General features: G+C 38.1%; 2 protein-coding genes and 1 long non-coding RNA gene across 3 annotated transcripts; 1 reads left to right on the plus strand and 2 right to left on the minus strand.

Annotated features, from left to right (window-relative positions):
* The first annotated feature begins 331 nt into the window (after positions 1 to 331).
* LOC122659837 (transcription factor bHLH94-like) lies at positions 332 to 1,706 on the plus strand. Its single transcript, XM_043854978.1, has 3 exons — positions 332 to 826; positions 941 to 1,339; positions 1,457 to 1,706. The coding sequence occupies exons 1-3, from the start codon at positions 353 to 355 to the stop codon at positions 1,550 to 1,552; spliced, it is 969 nt and encodes a 322-aa protein (XP_043710913.1). The 5' UTR covers positions 332 to 352; the 3' UTR covers positions 1,553 to 1,706.
* Positions 1,613 to 16,745, minus strand: LOC122659838. The gene is made up of 3 exons (XR_006332562.1): positions 16,735 to 16,745; positions 5,249 to 5,254; positions 1,613 to 1,751 (listed from the first exon to the last, which is right to left on the minus strand). It is a non-coding gene; the product is annotated as an uncharacterized LOC122659838 (long non-coding RNA).
* Positions 16,746 to 17,793: 1,048 nt separating this feature from the next.
* Positions 17,794 to 19,309, minus strand: LOC122659081 (RING-H2 finger protein ATL52-like). The gene has a single exon (XM_043854233.1). It carries the CDS (start codon positions 19,307 to 19,309, stop codon positions 18,158 to 18,160), a length of 1,152 nt encoding a protein of 383 aa, XP_043710168.1. The 3' UTR covers positions 17,794 to 18,157.
* Between the last annotated feature and the right edge of the window lie 2,214 nt (positions 19,310 to 21,523).

Raw genomic sequence — 21,523 nt, forward strand, 5'->3', positions numbered from 1 at the left:
ATGGTCTTTTTCTCTTTCTCTCTAGCTCTTCTTGGGTCTATGAATCGCACGTGCAATTCGCTGTAGAGGTGTTTGATTAAATGCTTTAAAAGCTGGACTACTTCTCTCCATCGAGGAAGTGAGAAAAGGTGAGCTGAGTTTAGCTATAGGTTGGTGTTTGGGGTTTTGTGATTGTGCTTAGGCTGAGTTTCTTGATGTGGGTAGGGTTAGAAAAGAGACTTCTCGGTTTCTTCAATTCTATTTAAGAATTACCCTTAGACGTCTCTATATATTTGTCTCTGTATGTGAGATAGAGAGAGAGAGAGAGAGAGAGAGAGAGAGAGAACGAACACACAAAAGAAGAAGAGAGAGAATGGCATTGGAAGCTGTAGTGTTCCCTCAAGACCTGTTCAGTTATGGTTGTAAGGACTTGTACTCATTAGGAGGAGGAGGTTGGAGCTATGATTTTGGTGTAACAGAAGAAGAAGAAGAAAAAGTTGGGCTTGATGAGGTGGTTCTTGACAAAAACATAGACCAAGGTCTCTATGGTAATTGGGATTCTTCATCTTCTTCCATGGTGCAAAATGTGAAGGAATGGGACACCAATTCGTCTCCTGAAGCTTGCACAGGTGATGGTGGGTTCTTTCCCGGTGGTTTTCCAACCGTGAAAACTCCGGCAACCACGCCAAGTCGGCGTAAGAGACGACGCACTAGAAGTTGTAAGAACAAAGAAGAAGTGGAAAACCAAAGGATGACCCACATTGCCGTCGAACGTAACCGTCGGAAGCAGATGAATGAGTATCTCGCCGTACTCCGGTCTTTGATGCCACCATCTTACGTTCAAAGGGTTAGTTCTTCTCCCTATTTCTTTCACTTTTATTAATTTTCTTTTCTAATATATTCTTTATAATCCATTCAAAAAACAATAATTTTTCTTTTTTGGCTCTTTCTTTGTAAATAGGGAGACCAAGCATCGATCATAGGAGGAGCCATTAATTTTGTGAAGGAACTGGAGCAACTCCTACAATCACTAGAGGCTGAGAAGAGAATTAAACAAAGATCAGACTCTGGTTTCTCTTCTCCATTTGCAGATTTCTTCACCTTCCCTCAATACTCCTCAAGCTCAGTTCACTGCAGGAACACTGCAGTGGCAAATGAATCTGTGGCTGAGAATAGCTCAGCCATTGCAGACATCGAAGTGACCATGGTTGAAAGCCATGCCAACCTTAAAGTTCTCTCAAGGAAACGACCAAAGCAGCTCTTGAAGATGGTTACAGCGTTCCAAGCTCTTAGACTCACTGTGCTCCACCTTAATGTTACAGCTCTTGATCAAATGGCCCTCTACTCCTTCAGTGTTAAGGTTAGTATGAACAAATCTCATTTATTATCATTTTATTCCCCTTCCTTTTTAATTAGAAATGAAAATACCCATTAATTATTAATTTAGGGTATTTATTTTTAAATTAAACTGGAACAGGTTGAGGAAGATTGCCAACTTACTTCAGTGGATGAAATTGCTACGGCTGTTCATCAAATGCTAGGTAGGATTCAGGAGGAGTCTACATTGAGTTGACAACCCTAATTATTTTCTAAAGTAATTAAGGTCCATCACCACTTCCTCTTCTATGGATAAAAGGAGTGAATCTTTTCATATGATTCTATTTTTCTTGTAGTTTTAGGGATCTCTGTGTACCTTGAGCAGCTTTAATCCATCCAATATTTTACCCAACTCAGTGTTGTTTGTGTGAAATTAATGTGAATCATGATTGAGCCTTTTCCATCAAAACTCCTCCATCCCGCACCAATTTTTTTTTTTTTTTTTTTTTTTTTTTTTTTTTGGCTAAAGATCAACAAAAGAATATAATAATAAATTAAGATGTACAATTAATGTCCCGGCCTTTGACATTGCCATCAAAAGAGCTCAAGATCACATATTTTGATTTTAGGATTCACCTTCGCCATTGTCATCAATAGATACCCCCAATACAAAACTAAGAGAAAAAGACTAAATGATTTCAAATTTGAACCTCGGTCTTTTTTACGCATCCCAAGATATTTCATCTTGGGAAAAAAGGCGATAAGTGTGCCAAGACTGAGAAATCATAAAAACCGCACCCTTCTTGGTAATAAGATTAGCTACGCCATTTCCTTCCCTATAGCAGTGTGAAATCTTCCATGTTATCGTGGAAAGAAATTGATTTAAATTCAACCAGCAATCTTGCCGAAACATCCATTGTATCGTCTGGTTTTTTATACATAACACCACCGCATTGGAATCACTCTCAATCCAGAGCCAAGTAACTCTTTTATTTTTTGACAGTTAAAGACCAACAATAATGATTTTATGTATTTTCTGTGAGGTGAGCTGATCCCGCTGATGGCCTTGCCAAAGTTGGGGCAGCTCTCGTTCTCTTTATTTCTCTGTATTCGTCTGGGTATGCCTGGATGTTAAACACTTGTATTTTTCACTTTTCTTCGTAATATATCTTTTGCTGACTTTTTAGCAAAAAATAAATAAATAAAGACCAACAATAATGCAGCAAATTCTACATAGAAGTTTGAGTGAACTCCTAAAAATTTTGAGAAGCTACCCATTGAATTCTTCAAAAGACGAATTTTTCTCCTCTCAGTTTCTTGTCCGGTCAGGTTCATAGGTTCCTCTCATAGGGAGGGCAGAAATGACGACCTCACCCCACCCAGGTAGTGTGTTCGGGCAAGGGGTGAGGTCGTCATTTCCGGTCCCCTATGAGAGGAACCTATGAACCTGACCGGGCAGGAAACCTAAGAGGAGTTAAGTCCTCAAAAGACCATCTACACTGGCATTTCCTAGATTGCCTAGAGAGCATCCATCAATATTTAATTTAAACCATCCAGAATCAGACTTCTTCCACGTTACTTCAATAATCTGCACTGGAGGAGAAGAAGGGAAAACAACACCAAAAATCCTTGAGATAACAAACTCATCTACATACTTTATATGGATAGACATAAGAGGGATTGTTTCCCGAATATCCTTCTTGAGAGCTTCCATGATGGCACACACCCTTCTTAGACTTTCCTTCAATTCATATCTCCGTTGGTTGCGTTCTAACCAGATGTGCATTGGAATAAGAATTAATCCCGAGAGCCATAAGCATTTCAACAGAACCACCGTAGCTCTTCTTTTCCACCAAATTAAAAGGTCATTGATAGAAGATGGGTTCCGCCAACTTAGCTTGAAAGCTTCCAAGAATTGTTGCCAAAGTTTCTTAGAGACAGTACATTTGAGGAAAATATGATGAAAGGATTTAGAGTCCCTTAGGCTCACTGGACACCTTGAAACTAATGACACATCTTTCAAATTCACCATGTCATTCCAAGGCAGTCTTTAATGCATCCAAGGCCATCCAAATATTGATTGACTAGGTAGAAAATATTTTACCCAAACAATTGGTACCAAGGAGGCTTTGGGGCTTTGTTATGGATGATCTCCCAAGATGATTTTACTAAAAAAGATCCATCATGGTTTGGCTTCCAAATATGATGACTCTCCTCAAAATACGGGTGGAAGAGGGATCTTTGAACATGCATTGAAGAGACATGTGGTAAAAACCCAATTTTAGTTAAGGAGGAGACCAGTGGGTGAGCCTTAGCACAATGGTTAAGTTGTGGTATTGCAAACATCAGGTTGCAGATTCAAAACTTGGAAACAACCTCTCCCTGAAGCGGGGGTAAGGCTTTGTACATTTGCCCCTCCCAGACCTTGCAGTAGCAGGAGTTGTTAGTAAACCAACGAATAGATAAGGGGATTTTGCAGAAGAAAACGAAGATAAAGAGAAAACAAATACACATGGTTCACCCCAAAATAGCTAGGCTACATCTACGGTGAGTGATTGGTTTCACTACTTCTCTGAAGCAAAAAATTACAAACCCTCAGATCCCATACACCACTCTCAGAAGAGATAAGGATACTTTATAAGAGAACCCTAACCCAGAGAAGTACATAACTGCCCCTACAGACAAACCCAAAAGACCCATCCGGTCTGGTTCGGACCTGAACCTAACATATGTCGAAATACATATCGTTTCGAAGGTCTCGAAGAGCTCTACTGCGATCAGCTCCTACGACGCTGATGTATGCACTTTTAGGGCATTCTAGCACATTTTGAAGGTGAAACAGCCCGCCGAAGAATCACCACAACACTTTCGGACTGAGATCAAGTTTCACCAATAATAGGAGCCTTGTGCACTGGATGCTTTTTTTTTTTTTAAATAAAGGAGGAGGCCTTGGTGTTGTTATGCTTGAGAAAGTTGGGTCTAATCCCGAAACTTCTACTACTGTGAAATTACCAACCAATGATCATGTCAAAAATTGACAAAAGAGTTAGATCATGTGGGATTCCAAACCTTGTTGATATCAGACCAAACAAAAGATGGAGAAGATGGGTTTTTTAGAGAACCATCAGGAGCCATAAAATTTGATCTAATGTATATTCCAAAGGGGGATATATCAGGTTTAAAGGAGTATCAAAAAAATAAAGTAAAGCTGTATTCACATCTCGAAGACGTCTAATATCAGTATCTCCTTCTTTTGGTCTACAAAGATTGTCCCGTTTCACATTAACACCTTTCGTCTATATTGGATCACCAAATCAAATAAAGTTTCTCATCCAAGACTCCATCAATTTTATTTGAGATGTGGGCCAACAATATATAAGAAAAGTAAGCACCTTGATACTAGAGATAACCCATCTCACCAGTTAGATTCTCCCAACTAAGGATATTAGCTTACCCTTCCGTCCTAAGAGTTTAGCCTTAATTTTGTCCATCAGATGAAGATATACTGTTTTTTGACACTCCCCTTGAAAATATCTACTCCAAGTACTTGGTTGGAAAAAGACATTCTGAAAATCCAAAATTTCTATCAATTGAGCTTTCCTGACACCAGAAACTTTATCCAAGAAAATCTTACTCTTTTCCAAATTTATCCATCTTTTGACCTAAGTAAGATTTATACTTCTCAAGAAAAGTATTAAGATGACAGGCACTATGGATGTTAGCGTTCATAGAGATAAAGACATCGTTAGCAAAAAGCCGAAGGGTTGGAACAAACATACTCCCGAGATGCTCTTTTAGTCTTCTTTTTTTCGCTAAAAGATACCATTAAGAAAAAAGAAAAAGTATTGCAAGAAGAGAAAACTGGCCAATTAACAATCCCCACCAAACAGCCAAGCAAACCCCACCTTCGGCATTGCCATCAGCAAGGAAAGGAGGTTGCACCTAAGGAAACTGAAATCTCGGCCTAAACATGATGTCCAAAGCAAGTTCATCCACAATATGAGACAAGAAATCCACCACAGAATTAGACACATACATCTGACTTTGCAATGTCCTTAGCCAGAGAATCAGCAATAGAATTAGCCTCTCTATAGCAATGAGAGATCTTCCATATGATCCTGCTAAGAAACGCTTGTATAAAGACCCAATCGCAGAGGGCAAACCAAGGGATACACCCTAATTGAACAGTACACACTACAGAAGCTGAGTCGGATTCAATCCATAGAGCTTGGATCCCAAGGTCCTTTGCTCTCAACAACCCTTCCACGAGAAGATCTTTTAGTCTTTCTAGAAAGTCATTGTATTTAACCCTAATTTTCTTATGTAAGCACTAAAGTCCTTGATTGCGTCTTTGGATTGCTAGGCTTGGCTTACCATTATTTGGCATTGGTCCACTCAATGGGTGGTCATCCTGTTCCTAGTCGAAGTGAACTAGGAGAGAGTAGTAGGAATGTAGAACTATGTGAGATATGCATGTGAGCTTGTAGTATGTAGTTGGCTATGGATGCTATGAGCAGGTCAAGATTTTGTTTTCGTTAAGTGATTGCTTATCTTCTTATTGTATCGGTCTAGTGTCTCCCTATTGATGGCAATGTCAAAGGTGATGGAGGACTGTTTTTTCAATTTTTGTTTTTGTTTGCCAGGTTGCATCTCCAGGCTTTTTTTTTCTTGTAAATTATGTCTGTATTTTCTTATATTTTTAATACAAATGATCTTTTAACGAAAAAAAAAAATAAGTGACAAATTTGGGAGAAAAAGACCTTTTCTTTCTCCAAATTGACGCAGTTTCAACAGAAGCTATTTTACACTCACCTCTTTATAGATCCCACAAATGATTTGATGTGATGATTCACATCTTATTATATAACCAGGAAAAAAGTTAAATAGAAACCCATAAAATAAACAAATATGAGAAATGAGAAAGTAAAATAAAGAAACCCTAGGACTCTAGCTAGAAAACCTAAATTTCTGCCTCTCTTGATCTCTCATATTAATGGTGGATAATTAATCATGAAGCCCACTTACATACAGGGCCTTTGGATTATGTGCCAATGCAGGTAGACGGGTTCGGGTATCAAATATGGATCTTGTTGAGTCCATAATTTAAAGAGCCTCGGATGCAAATACCCTCCAAGTTTGTGCACCACCTCGTATGTTCATGAAGGTTTTCTTCTTTATATAAAAATTCCCAATGGGAATGTTTCACAATTTCATGGGACAATGTAGGTAGTGGAGTTCATTCTAAGACATCCCTTTCATTGTAAAGCAAATCAAATTATGCAGAGACAAGAAAAAAACCTAAAAAAGAGAAAGAAGCAAAGCTTCATTCTCTTCAACTGAAAAAGGGATTATCCCAATCTAATATGGGTCCATATGTTTCTTCATGTCATGTTTTTCTTCCTACCAAAGTGGCAATTTCTGTTTGGAATACCAGATACACATGGCATAAAAATATAAATCATTTGAGTTGTGAAAAAATAAGAGATAGTTTCCCTTCACCAACGGTGAATGGAGAATTCCTTGCCTATAGGTTTGGGTGTCTTGGGATGAGCATCGGAAATAGCAAGGAGAGCAATATCGACTTCGTATATTGATATACCTAAAATCAACCCACTTATGGCTATATCGATTCACTGGGTCAACGCTGCAGTGTACTTGAGAAATCTAAACACTCCAACTCCCTATAGAAACGTTTGAGCACTCCACCTCCATGCTGAGAGGTTTGGACACTCCACCATCATGCTAAAAAATCAAATTAATTCACCACATCTCCTACAAATAGAAAGGTGAAGCTTAAGGTAAACTAGATCTCTAGACAATTTTTCGAACTATTTCATACACTACGTACTACTCTCTTAACATCCCAAACTCTTATCATGTTGCTTGGATTCTGATTTAAACATTGGAGAATCCCTCCCTTGTGCTCACTCACTGGTTTAAGGTGTGTAGGTCTCCAGTGACATGTCGTCCATTGAGAATTTAGTGGCAACATATATCAAGGGAGAAAGCAAATATACTTTCCCCTCACCCACGATGGAGGAAAACTTCTTCAAAAAAATATTTTTTCTAAGCAATCATTAACTAAAGTGGAATATGTGATGGGGAAGGACAAGACACCATATCATTTGGATGGATGAGCTGCACTAGCTAGGTAGCCCACTGATCACATCAAAGAAAAGAGCATCAGAAGGGTATTTCAGGAAAAAGACCTTAGGTGTAATCCATTCATGTCCCATCGCAGAGGGTCCATGAACAATTGCAATTGATGCAGTACGTGCAGAGATGGTTTTTTGTAGCTTATAATATAAAGGAATATCAACGCAGACCCTCTACGGCGTGCTGTCCTGTCCTGTCCTGCCTGTGCTGCGTAGACACTGGATTGCATACAATGACCACCTTACCCCTGTTTGGGTAAGGCACTTGGACAAGGGTAAGGTGGTCAATGCGCATCACCTTGTGTCTGCGCAATACGACAGGTTGGACAGCCCACGCCATAGAAGATCTAGATCCAAGGAATATATGGTGACCCCTATGAATGCAGATCATCTACAACGTAGCTGCTCGTCCTACCTGTGCTGTGCAGATATAGAACCACGCACAAATATCGCCTTACCCCCACTCGGACAAAGAGTCACAGTATCAGTCTGCTTTAAAAAAGGCAACACACGGACCTCAAAGATCAAATAGATTTTGCTCCTTCTAAAAGCTCATAATTAAAAGAAAGGGAGGGAGCTATAAAGTCACCTATAGATGAAAGGTGAAGTACAAGACATGGCTGCTATAGACAGCTTTTTTTCTATGTTTAATAACACTTTAGGTTCATTCATTCATTCATTCATTGATGGCCAAATTGATATGATGGAGGGATATAATGTAAAGATGGGTCCTATGTAACAATGATAGGTTGATTGAAATTTGAAACTATGTGCTCCTTGCCATGTTACAGTAGTACTAATAGTTAAAAAAAACCCTAACAGATAAGGATACTGATTTAAAAGTAGAAATCATTCTCATTTTGAAAAAGAATGATAAGGAATATTTCATGCATGCAGGTGTAATTATGGTGTAGTACTATGTACCAAATGTCATCTTACCTTCTCAAGGCAAAAGCAAATATTCTTGTTGGGTTATAGGGTCATAAGAGAAATGATTAATAAGTAGAAGAAACCCATTAGATTAACTTCATTTCTACTTGGAATAGATTAAAGTGAATGTGAATGTGAATGTGAATGTGAATGTTGCTTTCATTTACCCTCTTCTAGGTCAACTCTCTCTATTAATTACCTGGTCCAATTATTCATTCTTTGCCAAATTTGACCAGGTGGGTTAGTCTGGTTCATGTACTAAAGCTCATAGCTTTAAGATAAAACTCCAAAAAAACAAAAACATGTTTGGTAATAAAAAATTTACCAAACATTTTAAAAGAGAAACTACATAATTCCAAATAGGTAGTCACATGGACAATGTCATAAAGCATAGGAGCCACTGATAGTGGTGAATTCGTTCGATCACCAATAAGATAAATTGATCAGCTCCCTGTTATCAGATTCAACAATAAGGTGGTCTAAACTATCTGCAATCGACCGAATCGTCATTGCTTCTCCTATTATATAGAGGCTAGGAGAAAATGAAACAAAAATAAGGATGCATGCCTTGGTATGTAAATGAATTGGTTAAGGACTTAAAGAGAAAAAATAAATAAATAAATAAATAAATATATATAAATATATATATATATATATATATATATTTTTGGCTGATTAAATGTTGCTGGAAATGTTAATTTTCTATCTTAGAACTTAAATTAATGAAAAACTATCCTGTTATTGTTGCTTCCCTTAAAAGTAAGGAATACGTAAAAGGAGGAAGAAAAACAAAAAAAGTCAAAACTTAAGGTTGATTTAGCTACCTCTTGCTTGTTAAACAACTTAGTTTATTAGTTGTACCCATTACAATAAAAATAAAATAAAGGGCATAAGGTTTGGCTAACTCCCTAACACAATTCAAACCAAGCTATTAGCTACACAAAATCATATATATACTTGATCCTTAATTTGATGGAAGAGATGATAAGAACTAGGTAGATAGGCATTTGCCCAATCAATTTTATGCTTATTAATTATGAACAACTACCTTGATACTTAGCCCATTTAATGGGTAATTAACCTAATGTGTCAATGATCAACTAAATCACCAACATAATCACATATTATATTCTCTTAGTGATGTGTTTGGTGCTAATTTTTCGGGGTAGAAACTCTTAATCTTTGTTGGTGTATTCTTTCCTTTTGGCAAGTTTCAGCCAATTCACCCTACTGCCTCTCTCTGGTGCCCTCTACTAGTTGGTTTCAAAAGGGGAGGAGGATTCTGGTACTATGTGCAGTGACCTGGAGCCTGAGGTAGTTTGAGTACAAGCTTGACCTTACAGTGCACCTATTTGAAATATGTCTAGTAAAGGAAAATAATAAGAAGCCTATATACTATTTTTGTAGCAATAATATGATAGACAGTAATCAAATATGAACCTAAGACTTACCTTTCTTCAAGAGATGTATCCACTAGTATAGAATAGTGAACCAATCTTTAAGTGTAAGAACTTCAAAACAATCATGGAAAAAGAATGAGTTGTTGGACCCAGGCCCAAGCCCATGTATATGGAGGGATATTTCTCCTTTAGAACCCTTATCCAGTTGTCAAGATCGAGTTCAAGCCTTGAAGACAACAAATCATAACAGCTAAGAGAATTGTTTTTAAAATATATTTTGAAACTTAGTTTTATAAATAAAATACAACAATTCTTCCACAAGTTTCAAAATACCGACAAAACACAGATAGAAAAGTTGCATATAAGACATAGTAAGACACGTCATTGCAAGTGTCTTTTGGACTTGAACCTACACTAGATCTATTTTATTTCCTCTAGATATCTTGACAACTTTCTCAAAGCATGCCCATGTTGTGTACTAGGATTATGTGTGTGTTGGTTTAGTTTACAAATAGCTAATTTTTTATCTGGCCTAGTGCAATTCATCAAGTATGAAGCTGAACCAATTATTAGGAGTACTTCGTTTGATGAACAAGTTTACCCATGTTCCTTAACTTATGGATTTACTCCAATCTCTAAAGGTGTTTTAATAATAGGTCAGGTTTACCCATGAACTCCTTTGTCAATGAACTCCAATCCCTTTGTGGACTCAACATAGATATTTGAAAATAGATTCCATTTGGATTATTCTTCTCCCGATTCATAACAGCTCATGGGTTTGACAAAAGATGTTGAAGTATAGGGACTCTGTGGCTCCGTTCATTCACCATTTAATTGGGAACGGGGTCTCTACTTTTCTGTGGCTTAACACCTGGCATCCTGCAGGGATTCTACTTAACAAATACGGAGACAGCATCAGATATGACATTGGATCTGCTAGATTGGCGTTGGTACAGAGCATTTTGATTTATGGTAATTGGAATTCTAGGCCTCCCACCTCTTCAGACCTTGGGCTGGTTGGGAACAGCTTGGCGGAATCTATAGACAAAATGATTTGGTAGAAGATTATATCAACGGGACGACTTCCTCGAATGTATCCTTCTCCACAAAATCTGTCTACAACATTGTGAGAACAACCTCTCTAAAAATAGATTGGGCTGATTCAATATGGTTCCCCAGTTGTATTCGTAGACATTTAGTAATTGTTTGGCACTGTTTAGTGGATAGTCTCCCCATCAAGGATCAGTTAAGAAAATACAAGGACTTGGTGGCTACATATCGTATCTTCTGTTGGAACGAGGTTGAGAATAGCAATCACTTATTTTTTCGATTTTCAAATTACTCCCCTCGTCATTACATGGCCGCTCGATTATGGGGTGAGATACTCAGATGATATTAAGAAACTTGGGGTCTTCTGCAAGCACTGGAGGTGGAGGTTTCTTTCCTGGTAATCAAAGTGAGCAGCAGAAACTTCTCCCTCAACGTTGTCAGAAAACCTTGAAGAAGATTGAGATGGTAGGTCATAAACAGTGGGCTTGGTGCTGGGCTGGCAGGTTGAAGTGTTTAAGAGAGGTACCAAGGGCCTGGAGCTGGTGGGCTGGCACCTTGGTTGAGAAGAGCTTCGAGTCCGGTTTACAGGCTGGGCCACTATGAGTGGGCTAAGCAACCCAAAACAAACCAGAGGAGAACATGATGGGCCGAAGTCAAAGTGTGATGGAAGTATTTTTTTTCTTTTTTTAAGATTCAAATATTATAGTAGAAATAATATGCAACAAAGGAAATAACTTTTCTAGCCTTGTCTAAGTTCAAGGGTAATATGCTGTAAAGAACACGGCAAAAAAAATATATTAAAATAAAATTAATTGGTAAAACTCCACAAATTTTTTTTTAATGGATGAGGTACAAAGGATCACATCATAGTTGCAAAGTCTTTGAAATGAAACAACATCATCATCTACTCTTTGATAGTAAGTTTAAGCTTAAATGGAGTTACCCTCCCCACACCCACTCCCACTCCCCAACCCCTCCCAAGAATCCTGATCAGCTACCCACATGGGGGCAGATCTGACCCCTCCATGGGTAGCAAGTCCCACACCCCATGGTGGGGACAAGTGGGGATAGATCTGACCCCTCCATGGATTACAGGTCCCATACCACATGGAGGGTTCAGATCTGTCCCCACCCATCCCCATCCCCATGTGGGTAGCAGATCCAAACTCCCCACCCCCTCCCCTTATATAGTATAGGTGAATAAGGATATTTTTTCTATGGTCTATGATTTGACCGCAGCACTGTATCTTATAGATGTTGAATACGTCAAACCCCAGCAACTTGGAATGGTTTTAGAGTGGGTACGTTCTTCAAATCCGAGCTCTAGAGTCTATAGACCATCGGGTAGTCAGTCAATTCTGGTTACATCACGTGGTGTAGACCTGGTCAACCTGTGGACAGCCAAATACTAAACCTGCACCATCGACCCAGTCCAGGCTCCTTAGTGCAGTCTCTTCTGGATCCAAACTTTGAAACTAGGTTTTTTTTGGTTTTGGGGAGCAATTTACATGTACCTCCCCTGTAATTTGATCTAATTACAAGAAGCAACCACCATTGTTTGAATAATTACATAGACCTCCCTTGGACTGGACTATGGTGGGGTTTACCAATAACCCCAATCCATAAAGTTGAAACTTTACCATCACCGTCAACCTTCATGGGTACAAATGTAATTGTCCAAACAATGGGGGAAGGGTTCTTGTAATTGAACCAAACTATAGGAGAGGTACATGCAAATTGCTTTTATTTTTTTTTTTGATAGGTAGATCCTAAAGAAAATTGAACTCATTACCTCTTAATAATGAAGTGTAGTTAACACTTAACACCCATGTGGTTGAAACTAAGAGTCATGTTTTGATATCTTCAATTAAATCTATAATGCAAACAACCGCTTGGTCAGTTGGTCAGTGGCATGCCGGTTGAGTGCATCGCCCCCAAGAGATCAAGGGATCGACTTCTCCTGGTTGCATATTTGGGCAAATATAAGGCCCCTCTCTCGTTAGTTGTAGATTCTCCGCTACAGGGGATAATAAGCATGTAACAAGGATAACAAGTACTGAAATGAAATAAGGTTCCTGCAAATATACTGTTGAAGCATTAAAAAAGATTACACAAAACAGCCAGAAGAAGAAAGGAAAGACATTACTTCACCTGAAGAAAATCATAGCAAAGAAAACCATTTGACAAGTTTTTTCTGCATCTTGCTTTAAACAAATGGAAATAATTAGAATTGCATAATTTACCCAGTAGTACATAACCAAGATATACTCCTAGATAAAAGGAACCATGCAGATCATACTAACAACTGAAACTCTAGAACAATAGCACAATTGCATCAATTTACAGACTCTAGTCACAGATAACTAGAAACATATTCAGGAAAGTTTGATTTCTACTTTTATGTGCAAGGACATGAAAAATTAAGTGGATAATGAGTGACCTAATTGCAGAGTGAATTTTAATACAACATCCATAAACACAAACACCAAAGAATTTAAAGTAATATGCAAAGACAGCCACTCCGAAATCTGCAATTTAAAGAATTTGAAGTTACATTGATCCACCTTTGATATCTGATATAAGACATAAAAACGACCTCCTGACCCTTGCGTTGTCCAATCATTCTAATCATTTTTCTTCCCTCTTCTTGCATAGGTCCGGCAATCATATGGTTTACTTATAGAAACCTCAACTTTTGGCTTCACCATGTCACCCACAGAATGAGATGGGAAAACTGTCAACCACACCCACAGCAGCTGGATGTATGTCAAACATTTCCTTTTCAGGAGTTCAACCAATAAACTTTCACCCCTGTAAGAATTCTGCCCTCAAATGGCAACCTAGAATAGAGGAACATGGACTGCAGTAAAGCACAAGATGCACGCATAAACCAGAATGTTCCAGACAGAAAACTACACCAAAATTAATATTCCAAAGTAATTCGCTTCACCATATGCACTAAGGTAGAAATGTCAATTTGAAACTAAAATTGAAACATCAGTTCTATTACCTGGTAAACTTTTCAGGTGTTGGACTGTCTTTATCAGATTGTCAAAGTAATACCACACAGAAACCCAAGCTATAACACTGTTTTCTGACCAGTAGCCATAAAATCTTCATAACCAGTATAGTTTAGTTTTCAGATAATCTCATCTGCATCGTACTCTGGCTAAAGTAGGGGCCACTGGCTCAAGATTATACCTCAATCATAAAGGTGGTGTTTTGAAGACAAACACCCCTCCCCTCCCCTCCCCCTCCCCCCCTCCCCCCCCAACACACACACACACACAAAAAAAAAAATTGGGGAAATTTGTTGCCAGCATAAAGGGGAAAAAACTGATCAGATAGTTACTTCATGTAGTCCATCGCCAGAATGGAGAAGTACTTTTTTAAACTTTCTTAGTTAAAATAAAAATAAAATAAAATAAAAAATTATAACAAATGAAGAATAATTTTAAAGCATACAATCTGTTATAGTTTTGTAGCATGTTTTCACTTTCTGATAGGACAAACTCCACTTCATCTGAGTATAAACTTCACTAAAGAGTGAGTTCATCTCTTCAACAAGACAATATTAACACAGTAATTGAAGAACAGTGCAAGCTGTTACTGTCCCACATTCACAAAGGATCAATTAATTCAGTATCCCAGATCAGCCAGTGTGTGTTCCCCCATTTTCATTTTGTGGCAACTTACGACAATATGTTTCCCCATTTTCATTTTGTGGCAACTTACGACAATATGTTTCAAGAAACTTATCTTGCTTCTTGAACGTGAAGACCCGTTTGTGAATTGCAATATCCTCTATTATATATGAAATGTTTTGAATAGGTTTTCCACCGCAAAGCTTTACCAGCATACCAGTAAATAAAAAAAGGATAGAGAGTCTCTTTGGAGATGACCCTCTCCAAGCAAGTATATCTAGGTACAGCTGGAACTTGACAATACAGTAACCTTCAACAGACTATAATGAAGAAGAGATTTCCTATTTTATTTGTTAAAAAATTCCAGGAATTTAATAAATAATAAACATTGATATCCCTCAACACTAGAGGCCAAAAGTATAAAGAAACCCAATGAAGAAATTCAGATTCACCGATTTAAATGAGATTGAATTGAGTGAACCAAAATTCAAGTCTCTAAACTTTCTCCAAAGTATTTTGTCAAACAAGCAGGTAGCATAAAAAGCATTTCACAAGAAAAGTATTGTGAAGTTCACCTTCATATAGAATTAGGGAATCTAACATTCCTTATTGTCATAGGGACCAACACGTCAACAACAAATGACATCTCCAATCAGAGATTTCCCATTATTTTTCAGCATGCAATAAAGTAAATAGGACCAGAAGAAGACAGTATTGAGGACAGGGCCACACTTGGATCTCAAATGATTGTGACCCAGCATACTGGCTTTTACTAGGTTGTGTGTGCCCTAAGCAGACAGTTTATGATACATATAACAGATGGGTTTGATAAATTGACCATGATGGGTATATATCAGCATTCCATTCTCTGTCTCAGCCTTGAACCAAGACTCATAACATAGATGCCCTCACTTGGCCCATTCTACCATATTGGATCCCAGTTCCAAAACCATGTTTTTAAACCTCATAATTACAACCTAGGTTATATAGCTCCAGTGCAGATACGAGTCAAGAAGTCAGATCCACTGAGCCCCAATACAGGATATGGCTTCGCCTTTGGGTATGATTACATTGTCAAATACAAAAAGCACAGTAAACGTAACATCTCCAAACAACCAAGCAGCTATATGTAATATATCGACATTTAACACAGAAGAATGAAATTATGATATTGCCACACGATACTAGGAATTCCGAGTGCATGTATTTAAAATCAACAATGCATAAGGTCAATATGGCCATGACTGAAATTGGTGGGGCACTGCCAAGATTCAAGTTTTGACTTCTAATCTGTCCAATACTAGCCCACAATCTATGTTCAATTGTGTCCAAAACAGGTAATTTGGGTAACTTGATGGGTTCAGATATCATAAATTGCATGAAGGATGTTTGGTTATCCAGTGACTGATACAGACGAGCTGCACCAAAAAAAAAATTAGATATTTGATAAGTCTATGCTATTGAAAACCTTAGTAGACAAGAAACCACGACATTAGATATGAAACATTGAAACTGCTTAGCATTTTTAGATGCTATCACGTGAGGCAACTAGTGAATTCAATGTGTATAATGCAGTTGGTAAGACACCAATGACACAAAATAAACAGAGTTTTCAGGGCATTACAATGCCAAATTCTGGTGGGAATCTATCATAAGCAAGAGTTATGACTTCATGCATGGTGGCTTGCTGTATTGGTGCAGATTCATACAGCTCCCAGCTACTTCTGTTAATCGATTAGCTTGTGTGACCTCAGTATTAGATAAACTACTTCAGAAATGTCCTTTGAGAAGGATTCATCGATTATGCATGAAGATAGAGCTCCACCAAAAGTGGAGATTCTTGTTACCAGGGTACAACTAGGAGTTTAAAAACATAAATCTCCTTGGTTCATGTATCCAGATATTTCAATTCCACTACATACATATAGCCACTGCTGATGCCAGTATGTCACACACTACCACAAAATATTTAGTGGGTTTAAATTTAAACTGTCTAGAATTCCTCATACCTGGAACAAGATCACCTAATTTGGAGCTTGAAAAGGAATCTACTGCAACCATTGAAGTAAAATGGGAGATAATTCTATAAACAGCTCGGAATGGTTGTAAGATTGAGATTCTCAGACAATTTTTTGAAGAATCCTCAAAGCTGAACTTAAGGGGGCGACAACGTCACTTAAGTGATTATAATAAGTGAGAGCAAAGAATGATTGAGAATGGAAGGTAAGGGAGAACTGTACCCTACAGGGACTACTTAACTCTATCATTCATCTCAATGAAGGGATGTCTTATTAACAAGTAGCTAGAGAACAGAAATGTGACACCTGAAAACTAGAAGGAAAGGAATGTGAAGAGAGCACTAAAGTGTGGTCATTGCGTATGTATTTGGAATTGTAACAGTACCATTTTGATTTGAACCCCGTAATGGACACATTCTGAGTAACTCAAAGAGGCTGATTATCCCCAATCAACTAGAACAAAAATGAATAGAGCAGCATATAAACAATCAAAGAATAGTAAGATCAATATGCAAACAAATGAGATAACATATAAGAGGAAGGATTGAGCTTGAAAGATTACTAATATGTATGGTCAATAGAGGCAAACAATTAATAACTAGTAAACATATACAAATGAAAGATGCAAATCCCTTTGTATGCAATAAAAGTATGAGCATATTTCACTTCTATGCCTAGTGTCAAAGCAATTCATGGTGGTTAACAAATGCAAAAGCAAAAGTTCCTATACTAGAAATTATTGTGCAGCCATATACTAGTATAAAACATTGCTATTTTGATACAACTCTATGCCAATGTTAGATACTACATCAGAGAAGCACCCATGTGTTATGATTCAAGAATCTGAGATGAGATTCAGAACCATAGCAGGGGGAATTTTCTCACCATTTCGAGTAAGGGAGAGAGACTCCTAAGAAAGGGAGAACAGGGAGGAGAGACTAAACTATTTTCATTCTTCTTTCATACTCAATGAATACAAGGAAATCCCTTTTATAAGGGCAATACAACTAATCTTTTGTAACAAACAACATATCTAATTAACCAACAATCTAACTAATCTAATCCTATCTCTTGATTCCATATTCATAACACCTTGTTAGCCATGTCAATGTTAGCTTCTATGCTATGGAAACATAGCGATAGTACTGCTTATGGATGTAGAGGAAAAGTGCAATTAAAAGTTCTTGTTACATCGGGAGGTAAGAATTACTAGAGACCTAGTGGTTTATTTTGTGTCTGATTAAACATTTCCACCCCAAATTGATTAAAATTATAACAAGTCTTTAGTCAGATTTGTTCGCTTGATTTATGCATTCACACATAATTTGTATTGTATAAAATTACATCAGGAATCGATTTGTTGCAGTAGATACATAAATAAATGCCACAATAACTTGGGACTGCAAATCAAACTTGGTTCTCCTTACGAAATTGAAACATCAGGTAAAACGCCAAAATTCTTTGTCCCACGAAGAGTTCACTCTGATTGTCATTCTCATCTTCCTTCCGCTTATGTACAAGTTCGTCTGCTTATGACTTTATTGTGTATGTTGAAAAAACAAGGGGAGGACCCCAATTTGTTGAGGGGGCAGCCGAGATATCTTGTTCTTACAGACATCTCCACTGCAACTAAATATATAGGTTGGAAAGAAGAGAAAAAGACCTCACAGAGGAAGAATTGAATTCTGGGTTCCTCCATGTCTAGACAACAAGTACTTCGCACTGGTTGAAACTGATCTGTTCATGGCAATGGGTCCTGCCTTGAGAGCTTGCCCAGAGAAAGAATTACTCATCAGCTTTAATATGCTTGTACTTTCAGTTTGGCTCTTTACAACCAGTCCCGAGTTGGTTTCCTTCACTGGGACGACTTTGGTCGACGAACTACCTTCCGATTCTGACGGTGGAATATTAGCCACAGAGAAACAGACCATCGCGGCGGCTAAAGAACCCATCGAAAAAGACCTTCTTACAGGCTGAATGTTGCTTCTTTCCTCCTCTTGACGATCAACTCCCGAGTCTCTGCCGAGCACCTGGAGGCCAGAAGTTGCAGGAGACGAAAGAACAGTCATAGCCTCCTTTTCAACCGCCCTGGTTCCATCGACGACGACTAATTCAACTTCATTTTCTGATCCACCTTCACCGCTCTGATTGCTTCCTGAAGCACCATCTCTCTCTGAATTATCCAACTGCGTTTCGTCAACTGTACCCAAATTGCTTGAGTTCATCTCTGTTACAGTCGACACACCCGCAGCACCAGCGGGGTTCGACACGATTGGGGCACGACAGAGAGGACAATTAGTATGGGATCTGAGCCAAGTATCAATACAGGGGAGGTGAAAGGCATGACTGCACTTGGGTAATAGTCTCAAAGTCTCATCCTCTTGGAACTCACCGAGACAAACCGAGCACTCAGTCCCTTCAACCAAGCCCACTCCCTTCTGATACTTGAAGACATCGATGGAATTGATGATATTTTCTGGGAGACCCACAGTTCGTATGAACCAGATGGGGTGGTCAATCACGGGGCCCTGATCCTCATCAAGAAAATCTTGCTGGACACTTTCTGGCTCGGGTGGTGGAACTATCCTCCTCCAACGGTTCAAACACGAACAGTATTTCAGAATGACCGAGTAGTAGGTAAGGAGTAGAAAAGTACCCCCAACAACAGCGAAGACGAGCACCAAAAAAGGAGAGAGTGGCTGAGAGACAGATCCACCACCGATGGTGACCGGCGGAGGAGGAGGAGGAGGATCAAGAATCGCCTTCAAAGAACAGTTTGCAATTGTACCAATACAACTAACTGTAATAGACGCCATGGAAGAAGCAGAGAGAGAAAGATCTGAAAGAGATATTAGATTATGTTTGAAGCAGAGCAGGAGAGACTAACTTCGATCCTCCTTCGTGAAGAAACCATTTTTGGGTTGACGACGATATCGATGTCGAAGAGGTTGGGAATTTTCTATAGCTTGCGTTTTGTTCCCATTTCCCTATCTTCTTTCTTTCCAATTTTTTTTTGTCAAATCTCTGCTTTTCTTCTGCTTTCCTTAAGTCAATGAAATGTGTAGCTCTTGTACAGACAAGTAAATTTTATGCACAATCAATGATTTGTAACCGTTCGATATAAGGTCATTCATTTTTGTGGACCCCGCAAAAATGTCCGTGAGTGCCGAGGACCAGGTCCGAGACTGTGACAGTGGGCCTACCTATGATGGGCCCACCTATGATGGGCCCATTTGAGCATCAATGTCTTATGTCAGTAATGACTCTCTTTGACTTGTTGGAAAAGAAATCGCGTTTTCTAGCATTTTCTGGGGGAGTTTTTACTCATCTAGAATCTGAGTGGCGTCTAAATAAAGAGAAAAAAAAAAAAAAAGGCAATTGGGTTGTGAGTCTTATTCGCACCCCCCAAAAAAAAAAATTTTGTAGTCTTGTGATCCATCCGTCCTGTGTGTGTGTGAATGGAAAATTATCTTCTCCAATTCCTCAAGGGCATGTAATAAGGGAGGTGGATCCCATCGGGATAGTGTTCATACAGAAGTAGAGTGGTCATTGCCCCCACCTTATTACAGGCACTAGGGAACTGGACAAGGAATTAGAGGAGACAAAGATCCGTATATGAATGGGGATTTTCATTCTCTCAAGTGCGATGCACTCTCTAGTATACCACACTTAAGAATCCAATCATAAATCCTACCTAAAAAAAGAATCAAATCATAAAAATATGAGAAATGACGTCTTTTTATCTTCTTAAGTGTCGAGTGGACGGATTAGATTCTAAAGTGTGTGCATTGCACCGCATTTGAGAGGATAAATTTTCATGTGAACGAAAAATTATACTTTCATGCCTTATGTTTCTTTTGAAATAATCTTATGGTTTTAATTTAAAAAAAAATTAAAATAAAATAATCTTATCATGACTTTTGATTTGACCAATTGCTTAGTATAAATTTTTTTGGCAAGGGATCCTTATCTGGTCCTACACCAGCACAGTGACATATAAGAATGTGTGCAAGAGCATTTGACTAAATGAGATTTTTTTTTTAAAGAGAAGGATTCCTTCCGATGATCTAACGGGTATATCTTTGCAAGTATATCTACCACATGTCATGTTAAGCTGAATGAAACCAAAATCTTGTGGAACTCAAAATTAGTTATGATATTGTAAAAATGGCATGAAAAAGAATGGAAAATAAATCATTCAAAAATCTAGGACTACCAAATGGGTGACTGGATCACTAAAAATGGTACATGGATATACATGGAAAGATTTTAAAATTGAATTTGAGTATAAGATTTAGCTTATTTTCTACCTATTCAATCATTAGAATTGCCACATGACCTTTTCACATGACACATAATATATGTGTAGATAAAAAGAAATTTTTTTGTTAAATGGAGTTTTTCTTCACCTATACGACGGAGTATGGGCCATGATGAAGAAATCCATTGTGTGTATTGTATAGTTGGATGCATGGTTTGAGGTATTGGCATCGTATTACCTGTATTGGGCGATCCATATCGATGTCGCTAGCCACCAATTCCAATATCGTATTGATATCATGTCGGTTAAATGATACATAGACCAAGAGTAAAACAGTTAAAAAAAACCTTGATTGTTTTAAACAATCAAGGTCAAAATTGTCCAATACAAATCGATCCATATCGATATCACCCGATCCAATGCCATGCAATATGGTCTTCATACAATAAAGGGGGATTTTAGAAGAAAAAAAAATCTTTAAAGTTCTATTTTATTGAGGGTTTCTTTTACTTTTTTGTTAGTGAGTAAAGAAAGCACGGCAGTTGAACCATCAAACACTCCGTGTGAGAAGTATCTCTAATTAATATCTTGTCTTGACCCTGACCACTTGACTAGGTTCCAAAATTCCATTTCTTTTTCTCTTTTCTCGAATCCAAAACTCCAATTCCATGATGCTGAAGCTTATCTCAAATTTTTACCAAAACAAAAAAGCTGATCTCGAACGAGTTGCTACCTCATCAACATGATTTGAGGTATCGATATCATATCG

Source organism: Telopea speciosissima, chromosome 4 (assembly GCF_018873765.1).
Source record: "Telopea speciosissima isolate NSW1024214 ecotype Mountain lineage chromosome 4, Tspe_v1, whole genome shotgun sequence".
Classification (NCBI taxonomy): domain Eukaryota; kingdom Viridiplantae; phylum Streptophyta; class Magnoliopsida; order Proteales; family Proteaceae; genus Telopea; species Telopea speciosissima.